Consider the following 20,921-nt stretch of genomic DNA (forward strand, 5'->3'; position numbering starts at 1 on the left):
GTCTGAGATCGCTATAGTGTGAACCTGGGCTTAGGATCCACAGTGCATCCTGTATTTTATGATTAGCTAGTAAAATGCAGGCGCAGAATGGAGTCAACACTGGGGTGTCCTGTAAATAGCGGTATGCACTCTCTACTATATGCAGGCTCCTTAATGGATAAAAAAAAAAAAAACAATAGCAAAGTGATAACACAACACAGATAACAAGAAAACTTTATTATGAAAATAATATTAAACTTTGAACATTATCATCCAAATACACCCTTTGTTTCTGTGCCTGCACGACAGACAGCAAGCACGAAGACAAATTAAAGAGAGCTAATGGGAAATGAAAGAACAGTATAAATGGCATGAAAACACAAAGATCCATTTACTTAGCCCTGAAGGTCTCTTTTAATGAGTCACGTATCAGATATCCCTACAAATCATTATGGTTACTTTGGGAATTTCTAAAAGCAGAACTGTGAAAATACATTCCAAATTTACTTGTAGATAATCAGAAAATAAGTAGGTTTCAGACAAGTTGCATAGTTTATTTTTTAGAAAACTGTAATACAATAGGCGAGACGTTCATAATACGTTTATAAGACAAATATAAGACAAGAGCATCTGGCACGTACGCAGAATATAGTAAAGTACCATTTTACTTGTTCAGTGAAGAGCTGGCTACTTTTGGATCATAAGAAAAACACCTGGATGTCACATGGTAAAAATGTAATCATACCATAATAGGGCACTATCGGAGAAAAAGCTGAAGCAGCAGTCATGATAGTGCAGAAGTATTAAACAGGATGTCATGTCAGTTTTATCTATTCTTTGCAGTAAGTGAAGTGAAATTAAAGAAACGCTATTCCTTTGAGAGAGTTGCATCAACGGCAAGCCATATAGAGGCTATCCACATTGTACATTTACTCATATATTTGGGATATTGCTGGTTATTTCCTCATGCTTTGCCAATCCTCATTGATGTGGTCATGGGGGCAACCCCCTCCCCCCTTCTGAGTCTGTGTGATGATATAGCTAGCATTTCCGTCTAAGCATTTGACTTTTCAAAGGTCAATTTACTACCGTCAAATACTGACTCACAAAAGACTCAGATATTGTTGAACATTTTAGTGGGGCTGCTTGGTCATGCAGTGCAAGGCTATTAATATAGTTGACTGTCTTAAGGTTACCATTGAGCTATGTTAGCAGTCTTGTTGTAATTAATAAACAATGACAGAGGGGCTGAAAGAGTTATGCCGCGTACACACGGTCGGACTTTTCAGCTACAAAAGTCCGACAGCCCGTCCGGCAGACTTTCGACAGACTTTTGGCGGACTTTCAACAGACTTTCTAACGACCGGACTTGCCTACACACGATCACACCAAAGTCCGACGGATTCGTACGTGATGACGTATACCGGACTAAAATAAGGAAGTTGATAGCCAGTAGCCAATAGCTGCCCTAGCGTGGGTCTTTGTCCGTCGGACTAGCATACAGACGAGTGGATTTCTAGGTCCGGCGGAGTTATGACGTAAAGATTTGAAGCATGTTCCAAATCTAAAGTCCGTCAGATTTGCGACTGGAAAAGTCCGCTGAAGGTCCGGTGAAGCCCACACACGATCGGATTGTCCGCCAGATTTGGTCCGTCGGACAAGTTCGGTCGAAAAGTCTGACCGTGTGTACGCGGCATTCGATTTCCCGGAGGAGCTGCTACCCTGGGTTCCCCCACCTAACCCAAACCTAGGCATTGTAAGATGCAAAATTACAGTTAGAACCTTCAAATTTGAATCTTGTGGATTCCCAAAGAGAAGAACAGTTGATATTACTAATGTGTTAAAGCGGAACTAAGGGCTCATTTACACTTGTTTCGGCTTCAACACACATTAACGGCTAGTCTACACTTGCTTCAAAACAAGTCTTCGGACAGGGTTTGTTAAAGCTCTCTGAACGCCAGTCAAAACTCTTTTCACTAAATAAAATAGCTAGCTTACAGTCTTGTTTATATCTTCCTTTTGTTTTGCTTCCAAAATTATACCCCATATAGCTTCAGTGGTGCTTCAAAGCATCTTCAAAGCCTCCATAGAAGTCTATGGAAAAGCTCGCTTGACTGAAGCCCCACTGAAGCCTCATCGAAGCCCCACCAAAGCCTCATCGATGCCCCACCAAAGCCTCATCGAAGCACGAAGCAAAAGCAAGGTGTACAGGACTGAAAGGTAACCATTTTATTTAGTCAAAGGGGCTTTGACTGGTGTTCCGAGAGCTTTAGCAAAAGAGTGTCCAAAGCCATGTTTAGAAGCAAGTGTAAACTAGCCCTAAAGGTAAAAATACTTACCTTAGTTCCAATGGTCCGATGCTTGCAAAGTCCCTCGCTGGCATCTTTTCCCAAGCTTCTTCCAGGCACAGGTCTTGACTGGTTGGTGTGGGATGATGACGCTCCCGCACATGCGAAGGAGTGGCATCCTGGCACACAGGCAGTGTGCCGGAATTTAAACTGACCTGCGCATGCGGAATTACTGTCTCCCGTGTGCATGCACAGGATGACTTCATTACCCTCCCAGCTAACCAAGAGGTCAAAAAACCAGCACTCGGAAATAGCCGGGGAGAAGACGACAGTGGGCGACGAGGGATGTAACCACTGCATCAATGGAAGGTGGAGTATTTTTGAAACTTTAGTCCGGTACAATGCATGAAGTTTAGTGTGTCTTGGCAGGAGAAAAAATATAATTAAAGCAGATCTTCACGCTCCCTTCTCCTATTCAGCTATTCACTTGCCCAGCAGATCCAGTGTTGTCCTACTGAGATCTGCTTCTTTACTGGCCCCATCTTCTTTTGCAACGTCATCAGTAACCCAGATTCTTCCTGTAGAAGGACTTTGCTTCCTGGGATATATTATGTACATATACCAGGAGGCGGAGTGGACAAAGTGCACGTCGTTCGCCTAAGCAAATAAAAATAAAAAAACTAAATAAAGGATAAAAAAAGAAGAATGCCCGATTTCTGAGGGGAGGGGGGTGGAAGGGAACATGCAACATGCCCTGGAGGGTGAAGATCTGCTTTAAAACAGCACTTTATAAGGGCCAGGTCACATGGGCGATTGTTTAACTGGTGACAGCAACAGCATCTCAAAAATTCAACTTAGGGGGGGAACTAAATCCATCTATTTAACCCAAAGCACATTAATTCAAGGCCTGTTATGAATGAATACTGTTACAGCTGTATATGCTCTCAACCAAACTGTCAAGCCATCAAATGGCTGGTGTCATAACTGATCAAACATTCAGCACCATGGAAACTGAAGATCAAACACAGAGTGACATGGCAGCTTCCTGGACTGTAAAGGATAGGAGTGTTTAGATCTGCTTTAAATTATCCAGTGGAGTGTTGCTTTTCCACTTCCAAACCAGCAATACATTGTCTTCTGATGTTTCCCTGCTATTAAATTGTAGTATTGTTTAGTCAGTGAAGTAACTTTCAATCGTGACAAAGAAAGTCAAATTTCAGTGAATTTAAGGTTTGCAAAGTCCTCGGTGACACTATTACCCACCATGTGACACGTCCTTAATTCAGGATCAGTACAAACCAAGGAGCCACATGGCAACGTGACTAATTGGTAACAATTAGAATTTTTTTTGAGCTGTCTCTTCTGCTGTTGATAAAAGTACAGGAAGCCCTAATTCCTTATGTGCGCCATGTCCAAGTTCTACAGTCATGTGTTCTGGGCCATACGTGGGGAAGAAATGAAAGTGGTATTAAATTTGATGGCTGCATTCGTTTTCTTTTATAGGCTTTTCCCCCCTCTGTTTTCACCTGGTGATCTGGCCAGTAAGACAACTCCTGTATTAGAGCGCCCTAACTCAGGATGAAGGAGCACAGGGGCACATTTAGACAGCAGCATTGTCAGCTACTAGCAGATGTAGATGCGCTAACAAACTCCAGCCAAACTCCAGCTAATACTGTATAAGCAGTTACAGCAAATCATGTAAAACAACACACTTACTGGCTCAATAGATGAAAATAGAAGACAGAAGCCTAAAAAAGAAAACAAATACAGTCAGCCACCACATCTAAGAACTGGTAAGCTGCAATATAATAAATGTTTTGCTTTTGGGTTTAATACCGCTTTAAGCATTAGCTACTCTGCTTAGGCCTAATCTTTTATTTCTTGGGTGCACTGAATTATTACATCAGCCAGGAATAAATGTGATTCACTGTAAATCCTCAGGGATGCCCTGTCCTCACTCTTGTCCTTTACTCTACAGGTGAGTCAGGGTAAGTAGAAGAGCCAAGATAAGTTTTGTAGCCTATCAGTATTATGTTTCTTAAAACCCTCATTCATCAAATTATCACTTTATGGGACTCACAGTGTTTTGAGTACAAAATAATAAAAATGGTTGCTTATAAGAAAAACCTTATTAAAAACTCCTTAAAGGGGTTGTAAACCCTTGCGTTTTTTCTTCTTACTGCATCCTATGCAGTAGGGTGAAAAAACACCTGGCAGTGACCGACCCCCCAGCCCCCCGTTTTACTTACCTGAGCCCTGGAACTTCACCCGGCGGGGACGCGCTGTCCCTCTGCCCGGCAGTTCTCGGCTCTTGACTGGATAGATTGATAGCAGCGCAGCCATTGGCTCCTGCTGCTGTCAATCAAATCCAATTACGCGGGCGCTGGGGCTGAGTCATGCATTTGGCGACTATGGACAAATGATGGACTCGGGAGCTTGCCCGCAAGGTAACCTCCCCGGAAGAGTGCTTCTCCTAGGGGGTTATCTAATGTGGGGAGGAGCCGCGAGAGCCGCCGAGGGGACCCCAGAAGACAGTGTTCGGGGCCACTCTGTGCAAAATGAGCCGCACAGTGGAGGTAAGTATGACATGTTTGTTATTTAAAAAAACAAAAAAAAAATCGAAGCTTTACAATCACTTTAATCCTAATAAGAAAATCGGTACTGGAGTGGGTAGCCTAAGGCATCAAAATTGGTTAACTTACTTAAACATTTAAAAGACAACGCCTTCCAAAACTGATAATCCAGTTTCTGTCGGTGCTAATCAACTGAATTACATGCAACCTTGTCTATCTTGGGAACATCAGAATTCCAAAAGCCAGCCATAGACAGTTCAAATCTCGGCCAGTTCAGCAGGAAATGGCCGAGATTCGAACCATGTATAGGTAGGCTGAATGTGCCCAAATTGTTCAATCAACTTGGGTACAACCAGCCTGCCGAATTTTACATGCGATTACTGCTAGAAGCTGTTATAGCCGCTAACAAAAACCACTGTTTTATCACGGCGGGGGTGGCTTCCCCAGCCCCCCACCCCCCACCGGAAGAACACAATGACTCAGCGGGAGGGAATCCCCTATCAACACTGTGTTGATGGGGGAATCAAACAAAATTCTTTCCTGCAACCTGTGGTTGCAGAAAAGAAAGTCGCTTAGTCTTTGGCTGGCCTTACTCTGCCCTTTTGCTATAATCATCTCCCCCTCATTAATGCCTAATATTGTAAGCAGAATGCAGTTGCAGACATTTAAACCATCATAAAGCTTTGTTACAGGGCAACCTTTCTTAACATTTTTTTTTACATGGAGGAACCCTTAAAATAACTTTCAGGTCTACAGGAACCCCTTACAATTCCTGCTATATCAACAACTAATGGTACATTAGTGTGGTTGTCAATAAGCAGAATGCCTCTTACACTGGTGGTCAGTGGCAGGAATGTCCCCTCATACAAATGGCTAAAAACATAATTGGCGTTAGTGGTTACATATCTCAGAGGTAAAACTGCTCATTACTCAAGGAACCCCTGGCAACCTTTGGAGGAAACCTGGGGTTCCACGGAACCCTGACTGACAAAGCCTGTTCTAGAGGATATGACACAAACAACTGCAAGGGGATCTTGTCATTGAACTGTTCAAGAAGTGACCAACAAGTAATCCAATTCACCAAAACAGAATTATCAGAAGTAGGTGGAACTAGCATGGCAGGCTAGTTTTGGATACAGTGGAGAGATATTCAACCTGTCAGGGAGATTCAACCTCTCTATTTGTCCTGTTTACTGTTGTCATCGAAAACAAAAGTAAATGGAAAATGACAAATTTTGGGTTGTCCCAAGAGCAGCAATAGAGGGTATATCTTCCAGTGAGGGCACTCGTTCTGCTGACTCTAGTGGAAACCAGGGATTCCCTCACTTTGGAGGGATTTCCACTCACTTCCTGTTTTAGCTATGGGACAGGAAATTAAAACAGGACACAGATGGCAAAAAAACCTGTCAAGGCTATAACCTTTATAACCTTCCCTTACTCTATCCAACATGGAAAAAAAAAAAGTTTTGCCTGTAATTCTACTGGCTCTATACTGTCAGATTTTGTCAGCTTTAACTTCAAACATATATTAACAAAAAAACATTAACTAGGTAAAAGTAGTATTTTTCCCATGAAATTCTTCATCATGTCAGACAAATATGTCAGTTTGATTCACTGATACACCATGCTGACACACATGGCTGAACCTTAGGAAGAAGAGATCGATACAGGTCATAAACCCCCCATTATCACGTCTCATTATAGGCACTTGCCCTTTCAGTAGCAGTCCATGCTCTACAGATTTAGACTGATAATATTAAATAGGATGACTAAGCAGACAGTACTACGGTTGACAGGGAGATGAGATCTATCGACGGTTTCTTCTGGAAGATGTTGAGCTCTTGAACGGATTAAAGTCATCCTATGGAGAAGACAGAAAAAACAAATATACAGTTAGGTCCATATATATTTGGACACAGGCACAATTTTCATACTTTTGACTCTGTATGCCACCAGAGTAAAAACTTAAATAGAACAATCCAAATGAATTTGAAGTGCAGACTTTCAGCTTTAATTCAAAGGGATGAAAATAACTATCAAATGTAATTGGACAAATGAATATACTGTATTTATTGGCATATAACACACACTTTTTTACCCCGAAAATAGAGGGTAAATCATGCCTGCGTGTTATACGCCGATATCTGTTTTTTTACCAACAGAGGGCGGGGATCGGACAGTCCACCCCAGGTGCTGCCTATTGGGAGGGTATCAGGGCGGTTGCCCCGCCTCTCCTGGCCGCAGAACAGCTCTGACAGTAAACTCTAAAGTTCAGAAAACATTACTGCAGTGCTAGTCCTTTGTGATACACCGCTCCTTCTGTGTAACTCAATGTAAATCGAACCCTCTGAATCCCTTAACGCCGCTCGTTGTGGCTGCTCTCCTCCTCCCTCTCCGCCTCCTCCTCATGTGTAGCTTTTGATTGGAGGAGGAGAGCGGTCACGTGACCATCAATGAAAGAGAGGAAAGCAGTCACATGACCGGGTCGACGAGAGAGAGAGCGGCGTTAATGGAGGTATTTAGAAGCTTTGATTTACAATGAGTGACACAGGAGGAGCGGTGTATGAGAAGGGGCTGACAGTTTTCTCAACTTTAGAGTATGCTTGCAGCGTGTACTATGCAGGGGGTCCGTGTACTATGCAGGGGGTTTGTGTATTATGCAGGTGGTCCGTGTACTATCCTGAAACTTCCCTCTTAAAGTTAAGGTGCGTGTTATACGCTGATAAATACAGTAATTATAAAAAAAAAATGTTCATTTTTAATATTTTGTTGAGAATCCTTTACTGGTAATGACTGCCTGTAGTCTGGAACCCATGGACATTGCCAAAGACTGGGTTTTCTCCTTTCTGATGCTTCGCCAGGCTCTAACCTCAGCTGTCCTCAGTTGTTCTATGTTTGTGGGTCTTTCTGCCTTTAGCTTTGCCTTCAGCAAGTGAAATGAATGCTCAATTGGGTTGAGATCGGGGAAGAAGATTCCACTTTTCCTTCAAAAGTTTCTGGGTTGTTTTTTTTTTTTTTTTGCAGTGTGTTTTGGATCATTGTCCACTTGTACTGTGAAATGCCGTCCAATTAACTTTGCTGCATTTGGCTGAATCTGGGCTGACATATCTCTAAACACTGCAGAATTCATCCAGCTGCTTCTGTCACATCATCAATAAACACAAATGACCCAGTTCCACTGGAAGCCATGCATGCCCATGCCATCACACTGCCTCCACCATGTTTTACACATGACATTGTGTACTTTGGATCATGAGCTGTTCCATGTTTTCTCCACACTTTTTTCTTCCAGTCATTCTGGTACAGATTAATCTTTCATCTGTCCAAAGAATGCTTTTCCAGAACTGGTCTGGCTTTTTTAGATGTTTTTTGGCAAAGTCTAATTTGATTTTTCTATTCTTCAGGCTTGTGAATGGTTTGCACTTTGTGGTGAATCCTCTGTATTTGCTCTCGTGAAACCCTCTCTTGATTGTAGACTTTGACAATGATACGCCCACCTCCTGGAGAGTGTCCTTCACTTGTCTGGATGCTGTGAATGGGTTTTTCTTTACCATAGAGAGGATCCTGCGATCACCCACCACTATTCTCTTCCGTGGACGTCCAGGCCTTTTTATGTTGCTGAGCTCACCAGTGCATTCTTCTTTCTTCAGAATGTACCAAACTGTTGATTTGGCCACTCCAAATGTTGATCAGCCAATGATAGCTGATCACATGATGTAAATAAAAGATCGGTAATCGTTTTTTTTTTCTAATCACGCTAACAGCGCGAGTAGAAAAAAAAGCCGATCACCGGCTCGGATGTGAGGGACATCGGTCCCAAAGTGGAAGAGGCACATCTGCCTCATCAGTGCCACCTAATAGTGCCAGCTAACAGTGCCACATAACAGTGCCCACAGTGCCACCTAACAGTGCCTACAGTGCCACCTAATAGTGCCCACAAGTGCCACCTATCAATGCCCACCTGTAGTGTCAATCAGTGCCACCTAGCAGTGCTGCCCATCACTGCCACCCATCAGTGCCCATCACTGCCACCCATCAGTGCCCATCACTGCCGCCTATCAGTGCCCATCACTGCCGCCTCATCAGCGTACATCAATGAAGGAGAAAAATGACCTGTTTTAAATCTTTTATAACAAAATATAAAAAAAAAATTTTTTTTTTTTTTTTTAAATTCAGTTTTTTACATTTTTTTTAACAAAAAAGTAAAAACTGCAGAGGTGATCAAACACCACCAAAAGAAAGCTCTATTTGTGGTGAAAAAAATGATAAAAATTTCATTTGGGTACAGTGTTGTATGACCGCGCAATTATCATTCAAAGTGCGTCAGCGCTGAAAGCTGAAAATTGGTCTGGATAGGAGGGGGGTTTAAGTGCCCTGTAAGCAAGTGGTTAATAAGACATGCAGCGATTCACTAAAATTAGAAGAAACGCGATTTAACCATAAACTGCGTAGAGGGTTCTTTACCGTAAGAATGGTTAGGATGTGGAATTCTCTTCCAAAGGCGGTGGTCTCAGCGGGGAGCATTGAGAATTTCAAAAAACTATTAGATAAGCACCTGAACGACCACAACATACAGGGATATACAATGTAATACTGACATAAAATCACACACATAGGTTGGACTTGATGAACATGTGTGTTTTTTCAACCTCGCCTATTATGTAAGTATGTGTTGTAGCTGTCTGCAGCTAAGAATCAGCCTCTGTGATAAATATCTATTGGGATAATAACAAATACCACATACACAACAAGCTATTCACACATGACTGGGCCCCACCGAAGAATAGTTCATGGGAACTGACTGGGCATGGATAGGAGGAGGTGACTGTACAACAATGGTGCTCACCAGGGGCCACAAAGGAGCCTCCTCTGCTACTATAAACCACTTCCATGATACTGACATGTGTTCTCTTTTTTCAAACACAAGTTTGGTGAAGTTGGAGCTGAAAATGAGATCAAAACCTGCCACAAGGTTGTGTCCAACCTACAGCTGGCATAATTGATGTCTGGCGGGGTCCTGTTTCCTTTGCCAACATTAGAAACAGGGTGGATATAAATCAATTATTTAAAAAAAAAATCATATTTTTTTTATTTGAACCGATTTTTTTGATTTTTTTTAATCAAATTTATTTTAATAAAATTCTTTTGGAGTAAAAATCTAATCTAAAGATAGTTTTCTATTTAAGATACATTAATAATTTTGTTCATTCAGCATAAAATGGAGTTTAGTTATGTAGTATGAGGCTGTATATTCTGCAATATTTTCATTTTTAGTAAATTTATTCAATGAAACCAAGCTCTGCAAGGTGAGATAACATGCACTGCATTGATGTATTCACACAATTTCACAGTAACCATGAGATAAAACAAAGTTAAAAAAAAAGCTCTATTTGTGGGAAAAAAAAGGACGCAAATTTAGTTTGGGTACAACACCGCACGACCACGCAATTGTCAGTTAATGTGACGCAGTGCCAAATTGTAAAAATTGCTCTGGTTAAAGTGGCTGTAAACTTAAAAAAAAAACCCCAAAAGACCAACCTGCAAGACAAAGGCATAATAAGCTAGTATGCATCGCACGTACATTAGATCGAAGCTGTTGCAGTGGTCCCCGTACACTGCTGTGACTGGCGACATGTCTCCCGGAGTTATTTCCGGGTTCACAGGCTCCGGCGCTGTGACTGGCCAGAGCCGTGATGACGTCACTCCCACGCGGGTGCCGCCAGTCATGGCACAGCTACTGAAGAAATGGTGCAAGTTTAGGAGATATTCATGGTATCTACAGGTAAGCCTTATTATAGGCTTATCTGTAGATAAAAGTGGTAGTAAAAAGTTTACAACCACTTTAAATACAGATAATATATACATATCACTAAGATTTACAACACAAAGCATAAAAATGAATTCCAGTGATCCGTATTTGTAAGAAGGACTTTTTAAAGTGTATGTTATCCCAACAATTTATATTCCTGTTCCTATATTGAGAATTCTATGCAAAGAGTATTTTCACTGCAGCTTGTTCACTAAGCTTTATGAAAATTTACTTTGGAAAGTGAGCATGCTCTATTCTACCAGGCAAACAACTGCAATATGTCAATATCATGGATCCTTTATTGTCGTTTATATTTGGATCCTTATGTTGTTCATAGATGTAATGGTAGCATACACAAAAGAAAACAAAAAACAGTTGCAACTTTTTATAGTCCCCCCCCACTGAGCCAGGAGGATTATACTGTCCTATCACAGCTGTACTCCTTTATGTGAGTACAGCCATCCTTCTAGAAATGATAAAGCCCAATCACAGCTTATTCAAAAGAAAAATGAGCAGTTACCCCTATGTGTATCCACGTTGATAAAGGTATAGCCAAATTGCAGCTGTTTAGATATTTCACCTCAGCTCTAGCCATGACGAATAATTGGATATAATGGCAATGGTCTAAAGTTGGCTATAGTCAACTTGAATTTCGATTCCTGTTAATTTAGCTGAAGTCCTTTAATAGCTGGTCTACAAATAGACACACAGCTTCTTCAGGAATGACGATAAATGCAGTCCTCAAATTGAAGATAATTTACTAAAGGGTTTGAGATTATTACACAATAAAATGTGTGATGATTCACTTTAATTACCCAATCAAGTGAAAAGAAAATCCCGGTTTAGTTAGTTCATCTGCACTTTGGATAATTAAATTCTTATTAAACCCAAAAGTAAACATTTATTATATTGCAGCTTACCAATTCTTAGATGTGGTGGGTCCATTCATTTTATTTTTTAAGCTTTCCTTCTTTTATTTTAATCTGTTGATGCAGTCAGCATGTCTGTTGTTTATTTCAAAAGGACAATCTCTCCAGCAGAATGTATCAGTTACAGGGATGAGGCAAGCCATTTAAAACTGACAGGGTTGCTTAAAATGATCAGCTTTCACTTATTTATGTAAATCCTTTATCCTAAAAGGAAGGAACCTGTTTGCTGTAACTGATTATAAAGTATTAGCTGGAGTTTGGCTTCAATTTGTTAGTTTATTTGAATCTGCCGGAACACTCCCCTCCCCCAGACTGACAATGCTGCTGTCCAAATGTGCCCCCTGTGCTCCTTTCACCTGAGTGGAGGCATTCTAATACAGGAGGCATGTTACTGGCCAGATCCCCAGGTGAAAACAGAGGTAAAAAAGCCTCAGGCTGTCCATACAAATGAGCAAATTTCTTTCTGGAAAAAAAATTTGCTTAATTCCCCTAACACAGACAGTGCTGATGTGAGAATTCCTCCTCCTGGGCTATGTCTTCTCCTGGGGGGGGGTCAGATGGGAGAAGATAGTGATTATTGCTAGAGGCTATAGCAGCCACTAGCGATAGTCGCAAAAGAATCCGGCAGGTTGGTTGTACCCAAGTTGATCATTCAATCAACTTGGTACATTCAGCCTGCCCATTAACTGTTTGAATCTCAGCCGGTTCCTGCTGAACCATCCGAGGTTCGAATCTTGTATGGCCAGTCTAAGAAAAAAAAAGAGGAAGCCACCACATCTAATGACTGGTAAGCTGCAATAGATTACATTTTTTTGTTTTGGGTTTAATACTGCTTTAATGTAAAAATGGACACAATTTATTATATGAACATTCTCAAATCTTTTAGCCTCACTGTGTAATTGTCCAGAAAATGGACCACAAATCCCTTTCTGTTGAAATTAGAAAAAATAAGGGATCTACTAGTAGGATCAACATGTAGTATAACTACAATAAATACAGTGCATCCGGAAAGTATTCACAGTGCATCACTTTTTCCACATTTTGTTGTTACAGCCTTGTTCCAGAATGGATTACATTTATTTTTTTTCTTTTTATATTCTACAAACAATACCCCATAATGACAACGTGAATGAAGTTTGTTTGAAATTTTTTGCTAATTTATTAAAAATAAACAAAAAAAAAAATCACATGTACATAAGTATTCACAGCCTTTGCCATGACACTCAAAAATTAGCTCAGGTGCATCCTGTTTCCACTGATCATCCTTGAGATATTTGTACAACTTGATTGGAGTCCACCTGTGGTAAATTCAGTTGATTGGACATGATATGGAAAGGCACACATCTGTCTATATAAGGTCCCACAGTTACCAGTGCATGTCAGAGCAAAAACAAAGCCACGAAGTCCAAGGAATTGTCTGTAGACCTCGGAGACAGGATTGTTTTGAGGCACAGATCTAGGGAACGGGAAAAGAAAAATGTCTGCAGCATTGAAGGTCCCAATGAGCACAATGACCTCCATCATCCATAAATGGAAGACATTTGGAACCACCAGAACTCTTTTTAGAGCGAGCCGCCCGGCCAAAATGAGCGATTGGGGCCTTAGTCAGGGAGGTGACCAAGAAACCAATGGTCACTCTGACAGAGCTCCAGCGTTTCTCTGTGGAGAGAGGAGAACCTTCCAGAAGAATAACCATCTCTAATGCACTCCACCAATCAGGCCTGTATGGTAGAGTGGCCAGACGGAAGCCACTCTTCAGTAAAAGGCACAACAGCCCACCTGGAGTTTGTCAAAAGTCACCTGAAGGACTCTCAGACCATAAGAAACACAATTCTCTGATCTGATGAAACAAAGATTGAACTCCTTGGCCTGAATGGCAAGCATCGTGTCTGGAGGAAACCAGGCACCGCTCATCACCTGGACAATACTATCACTACAGTAAAGCATGGTGGTGCCAGCATCATGCTGTGGGGATGTTTTTCAGCGACAGGACGGGGGAGACTAGTCAGGATCGAGGGAAGGTTGAATGCAGCAATGTACAGAGACATCTTTGATGAAAACCTGCTCCAGAGCACTCTGGACCTCAGACTGGGGCGAAGGTTCATCTTCCAATAGGACAATGACCCTAAGCACACAGCCAAGATAACAAAGGAGTGGCTATGGGACAACTCTGTGTATGTCCTTGAGTGACCTAGCCAAAGCCCAGACTTGAACCTGATTGAACATCTCTGGAGAGATCTGAAAATGGCTGTGCACTGACGCTCCCCATCCAACCTAATAGAGATTGAGAGGTCCTGCAAAGAAGAATGTGAGAAACTGCCCAAAAATAGGTGTGCCACCCTTGTAGCATCATACTCAAAAAGACTTGAGGCTGTAATTGGTGCCAAAGGTGCTTCAACAAAGTATTGAGCAAAGTCTGTGAATACTTATGTATATGTGATTTTTTTCGTTTTTAACAAATTTGCAAAAATTAATTTCAAACTTCTTCCACGCTGTCATTATGGGGTATTGTCGGTAAAATTTTGAAGAAAATAATAAATTTAATCAATTTTGGAATAAGGCTGTAACATAACAAAATGTGGAAAAAATGAAGCGCTGTGAATACTTTCCGGATGCACTGTAACTTAAAGTGGTTGTAAACCCACATAGATAAAAAAAAAAAAAAAAAAGACCTGCAAGACAAAGGCATAATGAGCTAGTATGCATAGCATTCTAGCTCATTATGTAATACTGAGATTAAAGCCCCCACTGCGGTGCCCGTACACAGCACTGGCCAGCAACATCACTCCTGGAGTTACATCCAGGTATTGCGGGCTCCGGCACTGTGATTGGCCGGAGCCACAATGACGTCACTCCCGAGCATGTGCACAGGATCGACGGTAACGGCACTCTAACTGAAGCAAAGGCATATATGTGCCTTGCTTCAGTGCGCATGTGCCGATGACGTCAGCACATGCAGATACAGGGGATATCTCCTATACCGTGCAGGTTTAGCAAACTATCCGGGGTAGCTACAGGTAAGCCTTATTATAGGCTTACCTCTAGCAAAAAGTGGATTGTAAGGGTTTACATCCACCATTTTAAGCTGCACTTATATTACTATATATTTAAAATATGTGTGGAAATAATCAACTTAACTTTAACTTAACTTTAAATAGTGTGTGTGTGTGTGTATATATATATATATATCTATATATGTATATTGTGCTCATAGGTTTTAATACCCTGGCAGAATTTATGATTTTCTTGCCCATTTTTCAGAGAATATGAATAACACAAAAACATTCCTTTCACTCATGGTTAGTGTTTAGCTGAAGCCATTTATTATCAATCAACTGTGTTTACCCTTTTTAAATCATAATGACAACAGAAACTGCTTAAATGACCCTGATCAAAAGTTTACATACCCTGGTGATTTTGGCATGATAACATGCACACAAGTTGCCACAAAGGGGTTTGAATGGCTATTAAAGGTAACCATCCTCACCTGTGATCTGTTTGCTTGTAATTAGTGTGTCTATATAAAAGGTCAATGAGTTTCTGGACTCCTGACAGACACTTGCATCTTTCATCCAGTGCTGCACTGACGTTTCTGGATTCTGAGTAATGGGGAAAGCAAAAGAATTGTCAAAGGATCTGCAGGAAAAGGTAGTTGAACTGTATATAACAGGAACAGGATATAAAAAGATATCCAAGTAATTTAGAATGGCAATCAGCAGTGTTCAAACTCTAATCAAGAAGTGGAAAATGAGGGGTTCTGTTGAAACCAAACCACGATCAGGTAGACCAACAAAAATTTCAGCCACAACTGCCAGGAAAATTGTTCAGGATGCAAAGAAAAACCCACAAATAATGCAAAGAAAAACCCACAAATAACTTTAGGTGAAATACAGGACTCTCTGAAAACATGTGGTGTGGCTGTTTTAAGATGCACAATAAGGAGGGACTTGATGAAAGATGGGCTGCATGGTCGGGTCGCCAGAAGAAATCCATTACTACGCAAATGCCACAAAGTATCCCACTTACACTACGCCAAACAGCACAGAGACAAGCCTCAAACCTTCTGGCACAAAGTAATTTATAGTGATGAGACCAAAATTAAGCTATTTAGCCACAACAATAAACGCTATACTTGGAGAGGAGTCAACAAGGCCTATGATGAAAGGTACACCATTCCTACTGTGAAACACAGAGGTGGATTGCTGATGTTTTGGGGATGCGTGAGCTACAAAGGCACAGGAAATTTGGTCAAAATTGATGGCAAGATGAATGCAGTATGTTATCAAAAAATACTGGAGGAACATTTGCATTCATCAGCCAGGAAGCTGCGCATGGGACGTACTTGGACATTCCAACATGACAATGATCCAAAACACAAGGCCAAGTCGACCTGTCATTGGCTACAGCAGAATAAAGTGAAGGTTCTGGAGTGGCCATCTCAGTCTCCTGACCTCAATATCGTTGAGCCACTCTGGGGATATCTCAAACGTGCAGTTCATGCAAGACAGCCCAAGAATTGACAGGGACTGGAGGCTTTTTGCCAAGAGGAATGGGCAGCTTTACCATCTGAGAAGATAAAGAGCCTCATCAACAAATACGACAAAAGACTTCAAGCTGTCATTGATGTTAAAGGAGGCAATACACGGTATTAAGAAATGGGGTATGTAAACTTTTGATCAGCGTAATTTGAGTAGTTTCTGTTGCCATTATAGTTACATAGTAGGCGAGGTCGAAAAAATAGGATTTTTTATTACAGCTTACCTGTAAAATCCTTTTCTTTCGACGGACATCACGGGACACAGAGCCACAGTAATTACTGATGGGTTATAGGGTATCACTAGGTATTGGACACTGGTCACACCCTAATCAGGAAGTTCAACCCCCTATATAACCCCTCCCCTTCCAGGGATACCTCAGTTTTGTAGCAAAGCAGTATAGGTGTATTAGAAGAGGGGCGGGACCTCTGTGTCCCGTGATGTCCGTCGAAAGAAAAGGATTTTACAGGTAAGCTGTAATAAAAAATCCTATTTTCTTTTCTCGGACATCACGGGACACAGAGCCACAGTAATTACTGATGGGATGTCCCAAAGCAATGCCAACTGAGGGGGGGGAATCACAACCAAGTAGGGTGCTATCAGACCTGAGGACCTTGTACCGCTGTCTGCAGCACACTACGCCCAAAGGCGATATCCTCATGCCTTCTCACATCCACCTGATAGAATCTGGTGAATGTATGAACTGAAGACCAGGTTGCGGCCTTGCAGATCTGAGCCATAGAGGCCCGGTGATGCACTGCCCAAGAAGCACCAATAGCCCTTATGGAATGTGCCTTGATCTGAAACGGGGGAACCTTCCGTTTCAAACCGTAAGCTTGAATAATCAACTGTCGAATCCATTTAGAAATGGTCGCTTTTGACGCTGCCTGTCCTCTATTGGGACCCTCCGGCAGCACGAACAAGACATCCGTCTTGCGAATCTGAGCAGTTGCTTACTACATCCAAAGAATGTAATGACCTTTCTTCCGAAGAACAAGGTTCTGGAAAAAAGGAAGGTAGCACAATGTCTTGGTTTAGATGAAAATCTGAAACCACCTTCGGTAAAAAAAACTAGGATGAGGGCGCAGTACCACTCTATCCTTGTGTATAATCAAGTAAGGCTCTTTACAGGGAAGAGCTGCTATTTCTGATACTCTTCTAGCAGAAGAGATAGCTACCAGGAAAATTAGTTTCCTCGTCAGTAAGACCAAAGGAATCTGACGTATTGGTTCAAAAGGTTGTTTTTGTAACACCGATAGAACCAAGTTCAAGTCCCAGGGGTTTAGGGGCGCCTTAACCGGAGGATTAAGACGCATCACCCCCTGTATAAAGTTTCGGATCAGAGAATGCGAAGCAAGCGGCCGTTGAAACAACACTGATAAGGCCGACACCTGGCCCTTGATGGTACTCAAGGCCAGCTTCATCTCTAATCCTAATTGTAGAAAATCCAGATTTCTACCTATGACATATTTCCTGGGATGCCAACCCCTGGATTCACACCAGGATACATAAGCTTTCCAGACACTATGATAAATCATTCTGGAAGCTGGCTTCCTTGCCTTGATCAAGGTAGATATGACAGGACCTGAAAGCCCACGATTTTTCAGAACGTGGGATTCAATAGCCCACCCGTCAAATCTAGCATTTGTGAGGCAGGCTGGAACACCGGACCTTGAGCTAACAGGTCTGGGTGTATCGGTAGGGTCCACCGGGAACCCACCATCATCCCTGCTATTTCTGCTTATCAGGTTCTTCTGGACCAAACGGGGGCCACCAGAAGTGCCGACTTCCCTTCTTGCCTGAGTCTGCGAAGGAGCCGTGGCAGTAGCAGAATGGGAGGGAATGCATAAATCGGTGAGAGCCGATGCCACGGAATCACCAACGCATCCATCCTGCCTGCAAGAGGATCCCAGGCAACCGGTAGGAAGGATTTCCCCTTCTGTAGGTTTTCGGGTATGAGCCATCAACTGAGGCTCTGACGCATCGCATGCGATAGGTGCATTGGAAAGTTTAATGCCTGCACCTTCCTGTTCCAGGTCAACAGAATACTGTGTTACAACAGTTCTGCTTGGAACTGCGCATAGGGAACTGCTTCGAATGAAGCCACCATCTTCCCCTGCAGCCTTATACAAAGGCGGACAGAAAGACCCTTCTTGGCCCTGACTGTCAGAATCAGCTCCCTTAGAGCAGTGATCTTTGCCTGCAGACACTTCAGTTAAGCAGGAAAACTGGGCACATATAGGCCTGCATCTCTGATGCCTATTGATATCAGAAATTCTCCTCCCTGCAGGACGGAGATTACTGTCTGAATTGATTCCAAACGAAAGGACTGCATCCTTGGGAATCGTTTCAGATCTCTCAAATCCAAAATGGGTCTGTCGTCCCCATTTGGTTTTCGGACCATAGAAAGATTGGAACAAAGTCTCAATCCTTGATCCTTTGTGGGAACCCCCACAATGACCTCTTGCGACAAAAGTCGCTTTATCGCTAGAAGGAGCGACTGCTTCTCTTCTGGCTTTCTGGGAACACCTGATCTGAGGAAACGAGGAGAGGGACATTCTTGGAACTCCAGTCTGTACCCTAAGGTTACCGTGGAGATCACCCATCTGTCCTGGAAGTCCTTCTGCCAGGGCCCTGAGAGCTGCAGCAGTCTTTCCCCCCACTCGAGCAAGCGGGGCGCCCCTTCATGAAGAGGTCTTAGTGTCTTGCTTAGAAGACCTTTTCCCCCAGGATTTCTTGTGTCCCTGGGGTTGACTCTTGTTTCTTGCCCCATACGGAGGAGACCCTCGTGGCTGCCTGGAGGCTGATGCCCCTGGCGCTGGGGAAAGAGTCCGTTTAAAAGAGGGACGCTTACTCTTCTTCTTATCAGGTAAGAGAGTGCTTTTCCCACAGGAGATCATCTTGATATAATTATCCAAGTCCTCTCCAAACAACCTTTCACCACGGAAGGGAAACCCAGCCAGTAGCTTCTTACATGGTGCTTCGGCTGACCAGTTTTTCAACCATAAGATTCTACGTATATGCACCAACCCAAGCAAGAGGCGAGAGGTTTGCACGATAGAATCTCTAATGGCATCAACAGCATAACATAAAGCCGCAGGAAGGTTAGCAAACCCCTGGGCCTGCTGTTCAGGTAATACTTTGATGACCTGTTTAACATGGTCTCTTAAGTATTGACAGACTCCAATCGCTGCTACTGCAGGTTGGGCCACTGATCCTGCTAAAGAGAACACATCTTTCAATAAGAAGTCCATCTTTTTATCCACAGGATCTTTGAGCATCTGAGCGTTGTCTACAGGACAAGTCAGATTACTATTTACAGAGGAAATGGCCGCATCAATGGCCGGTATTCCCCACCTCTTAATAAACTTTTCTTCCATAGGATAAAGTGTAGAAAACTTTTTCGGCGGAAGAAATCGCTTATCTGGGTGATCCCACTCAGAATAAAGCAGCTTTTCAAGTAAATTATGAACAGGAAAAGCATGTGCTGCTTGGAAAGGTTTCAGTGACCCCAAAGCAGAAGAGGTTTCTGTAGTAGTTTCAGGTAGGGACAACTTAAATGTGGAGCGGACCAAACCAGTGAGGATCTGCACTAAGACTTTCTCCTCTTGGGAAGTCGCAGAGGGTCGCTCTCCACCTGAATCCTCCGAAGAGGAATCATCTGTCCCATCCCGATCCTCTGAAAGGGATTCATCTCCTTTATCCCAGAGCTCCTCTGACTGAGGGTCTTGGGAAGCAGAGGAAGGCCTTGTGCGTTTTCTTTCACTGCGTGAAGATGTAATCGCGGCCATTAGCTTTTTCTCTAATCCAGAAATGGTTGAGGAAAAAACTTCTTGTGTAATGTACACAGGGGCTGAAGTGCCGGCAGCAGATGTAGCCCCTGACCCCAATGGCTCTCCCTGTCCAGCTGCCCCTGGTCCCTCAGGAGGGGATGGTGTAGCAGACAGGGGGTCCTCAGAACCTGAACGAGACCCCCTAGTGCCTCTGGTTCTTGGGGTGCTTGAACCTCTTCTACCCATAGTGCAAAGCAACAAGGTGTGAGGTATCAAAAGCGAACACTGACTGCTGAGCGATGTAGTCTGGCTAAAAGCCTTGCTACCAAATGCCCAGTCCGGTGTTCTTTAGTAAATGCAGCCTAGGGGAATGCCTGTGTCCCACCTTACATGCGACTGTCAGCTCTGTGTCTCTCCAAAGCTCAGAGCACCTGTACAGTGTGCTTTAAATGGCCATGCTTTCTGGCACTGTGGGCGTCTGTGCACGCTGACGCTGTGCTGACGCCCCGCCCCCCTTCCCCCCCCTCGTTTTTGAAAAACGAGCGCTTCCCGCGTGAGCCGACCCTTTCTGACAAGTCTGAAGGGAGGCTGGGGTTGGGGGAATAAGGAGGAGGCCGGCAGTGATGGGCCCTGCATCGCAATGCGGCTTCGGTGGCGGCGGCGGCAGCGACAGTGCGGTCTCACCCGCCTTACAGCATACCTGAGCCTTTCCCTAGCCTGGGGGGACCATCCCAGCAGAGAAAACCCCCCACCATCTACCTTTGGAGCTGGAGGAAGAGCTAATGCAGCGGACGCTGAGACAGATCAAACATGAAAAGGTTTGTGCTCTTGGCAGCCCCCGGTGGTCACAATAGGCACAGCATGCATTCACCTTAAAGGAGAAAAGCCACTAGAATTAAAATTCTGTGGAATCTCCTCTTACCTTATCCAGGCCGCAGGGTTCAGTTTACACAGACCCAGCCTTCGCCTCTCACGGTGGGCTCTGTTTGTGGAAAAACCGTCAGAGACTGGGGCCCCCATCAGTAGGGGGATCCT

General features: G+C 43.1%; 1 protein-coding gene across 2 annotated transcripts in view; it reads right to left on the reverse strand.

The window, feature by feature from the left end:
- Positions 1 to 199: 199 nt before the first annotated feature.
- Positions 200 to 20,921, reverse strand: part of MRE11 (MRE11 homolog, double strand break repair nuclease) — a 497,020-nt gene continuing 476,298 nt past the window's right edge. For both annotated transcript variants that reach the window (XM_073613016.1, XM_073613017.1), the window contains exon 20: positions 200 to 6,701. In XM_073613016.1, coding sequence (XP_073469117.1) covers positions 6,648 to 6,701 — 54 coding nt within the window. In that variant the 3' untranslated portion in view covers positions 200 to 6,647. The remainder of the gene's footprint in view (positions 6,702 to 20,921) is intronic.

This window comes from Aquarana catesbeiana, linkage group LG02 (genome assembly GCF_042186555.1).
Source record: "Aquarana catesbeiana isolate 2022-GZ linkage group LG02, ASM4218655v1, whole genome shotgun sequence".
NCBI classification, from domain to species: domain Eukaryota; kingdom Metazoa; phylum Chordata; class Amphibia; order Anura; family Ranidae; genus Aquarana; species Aquarana catesbeiana.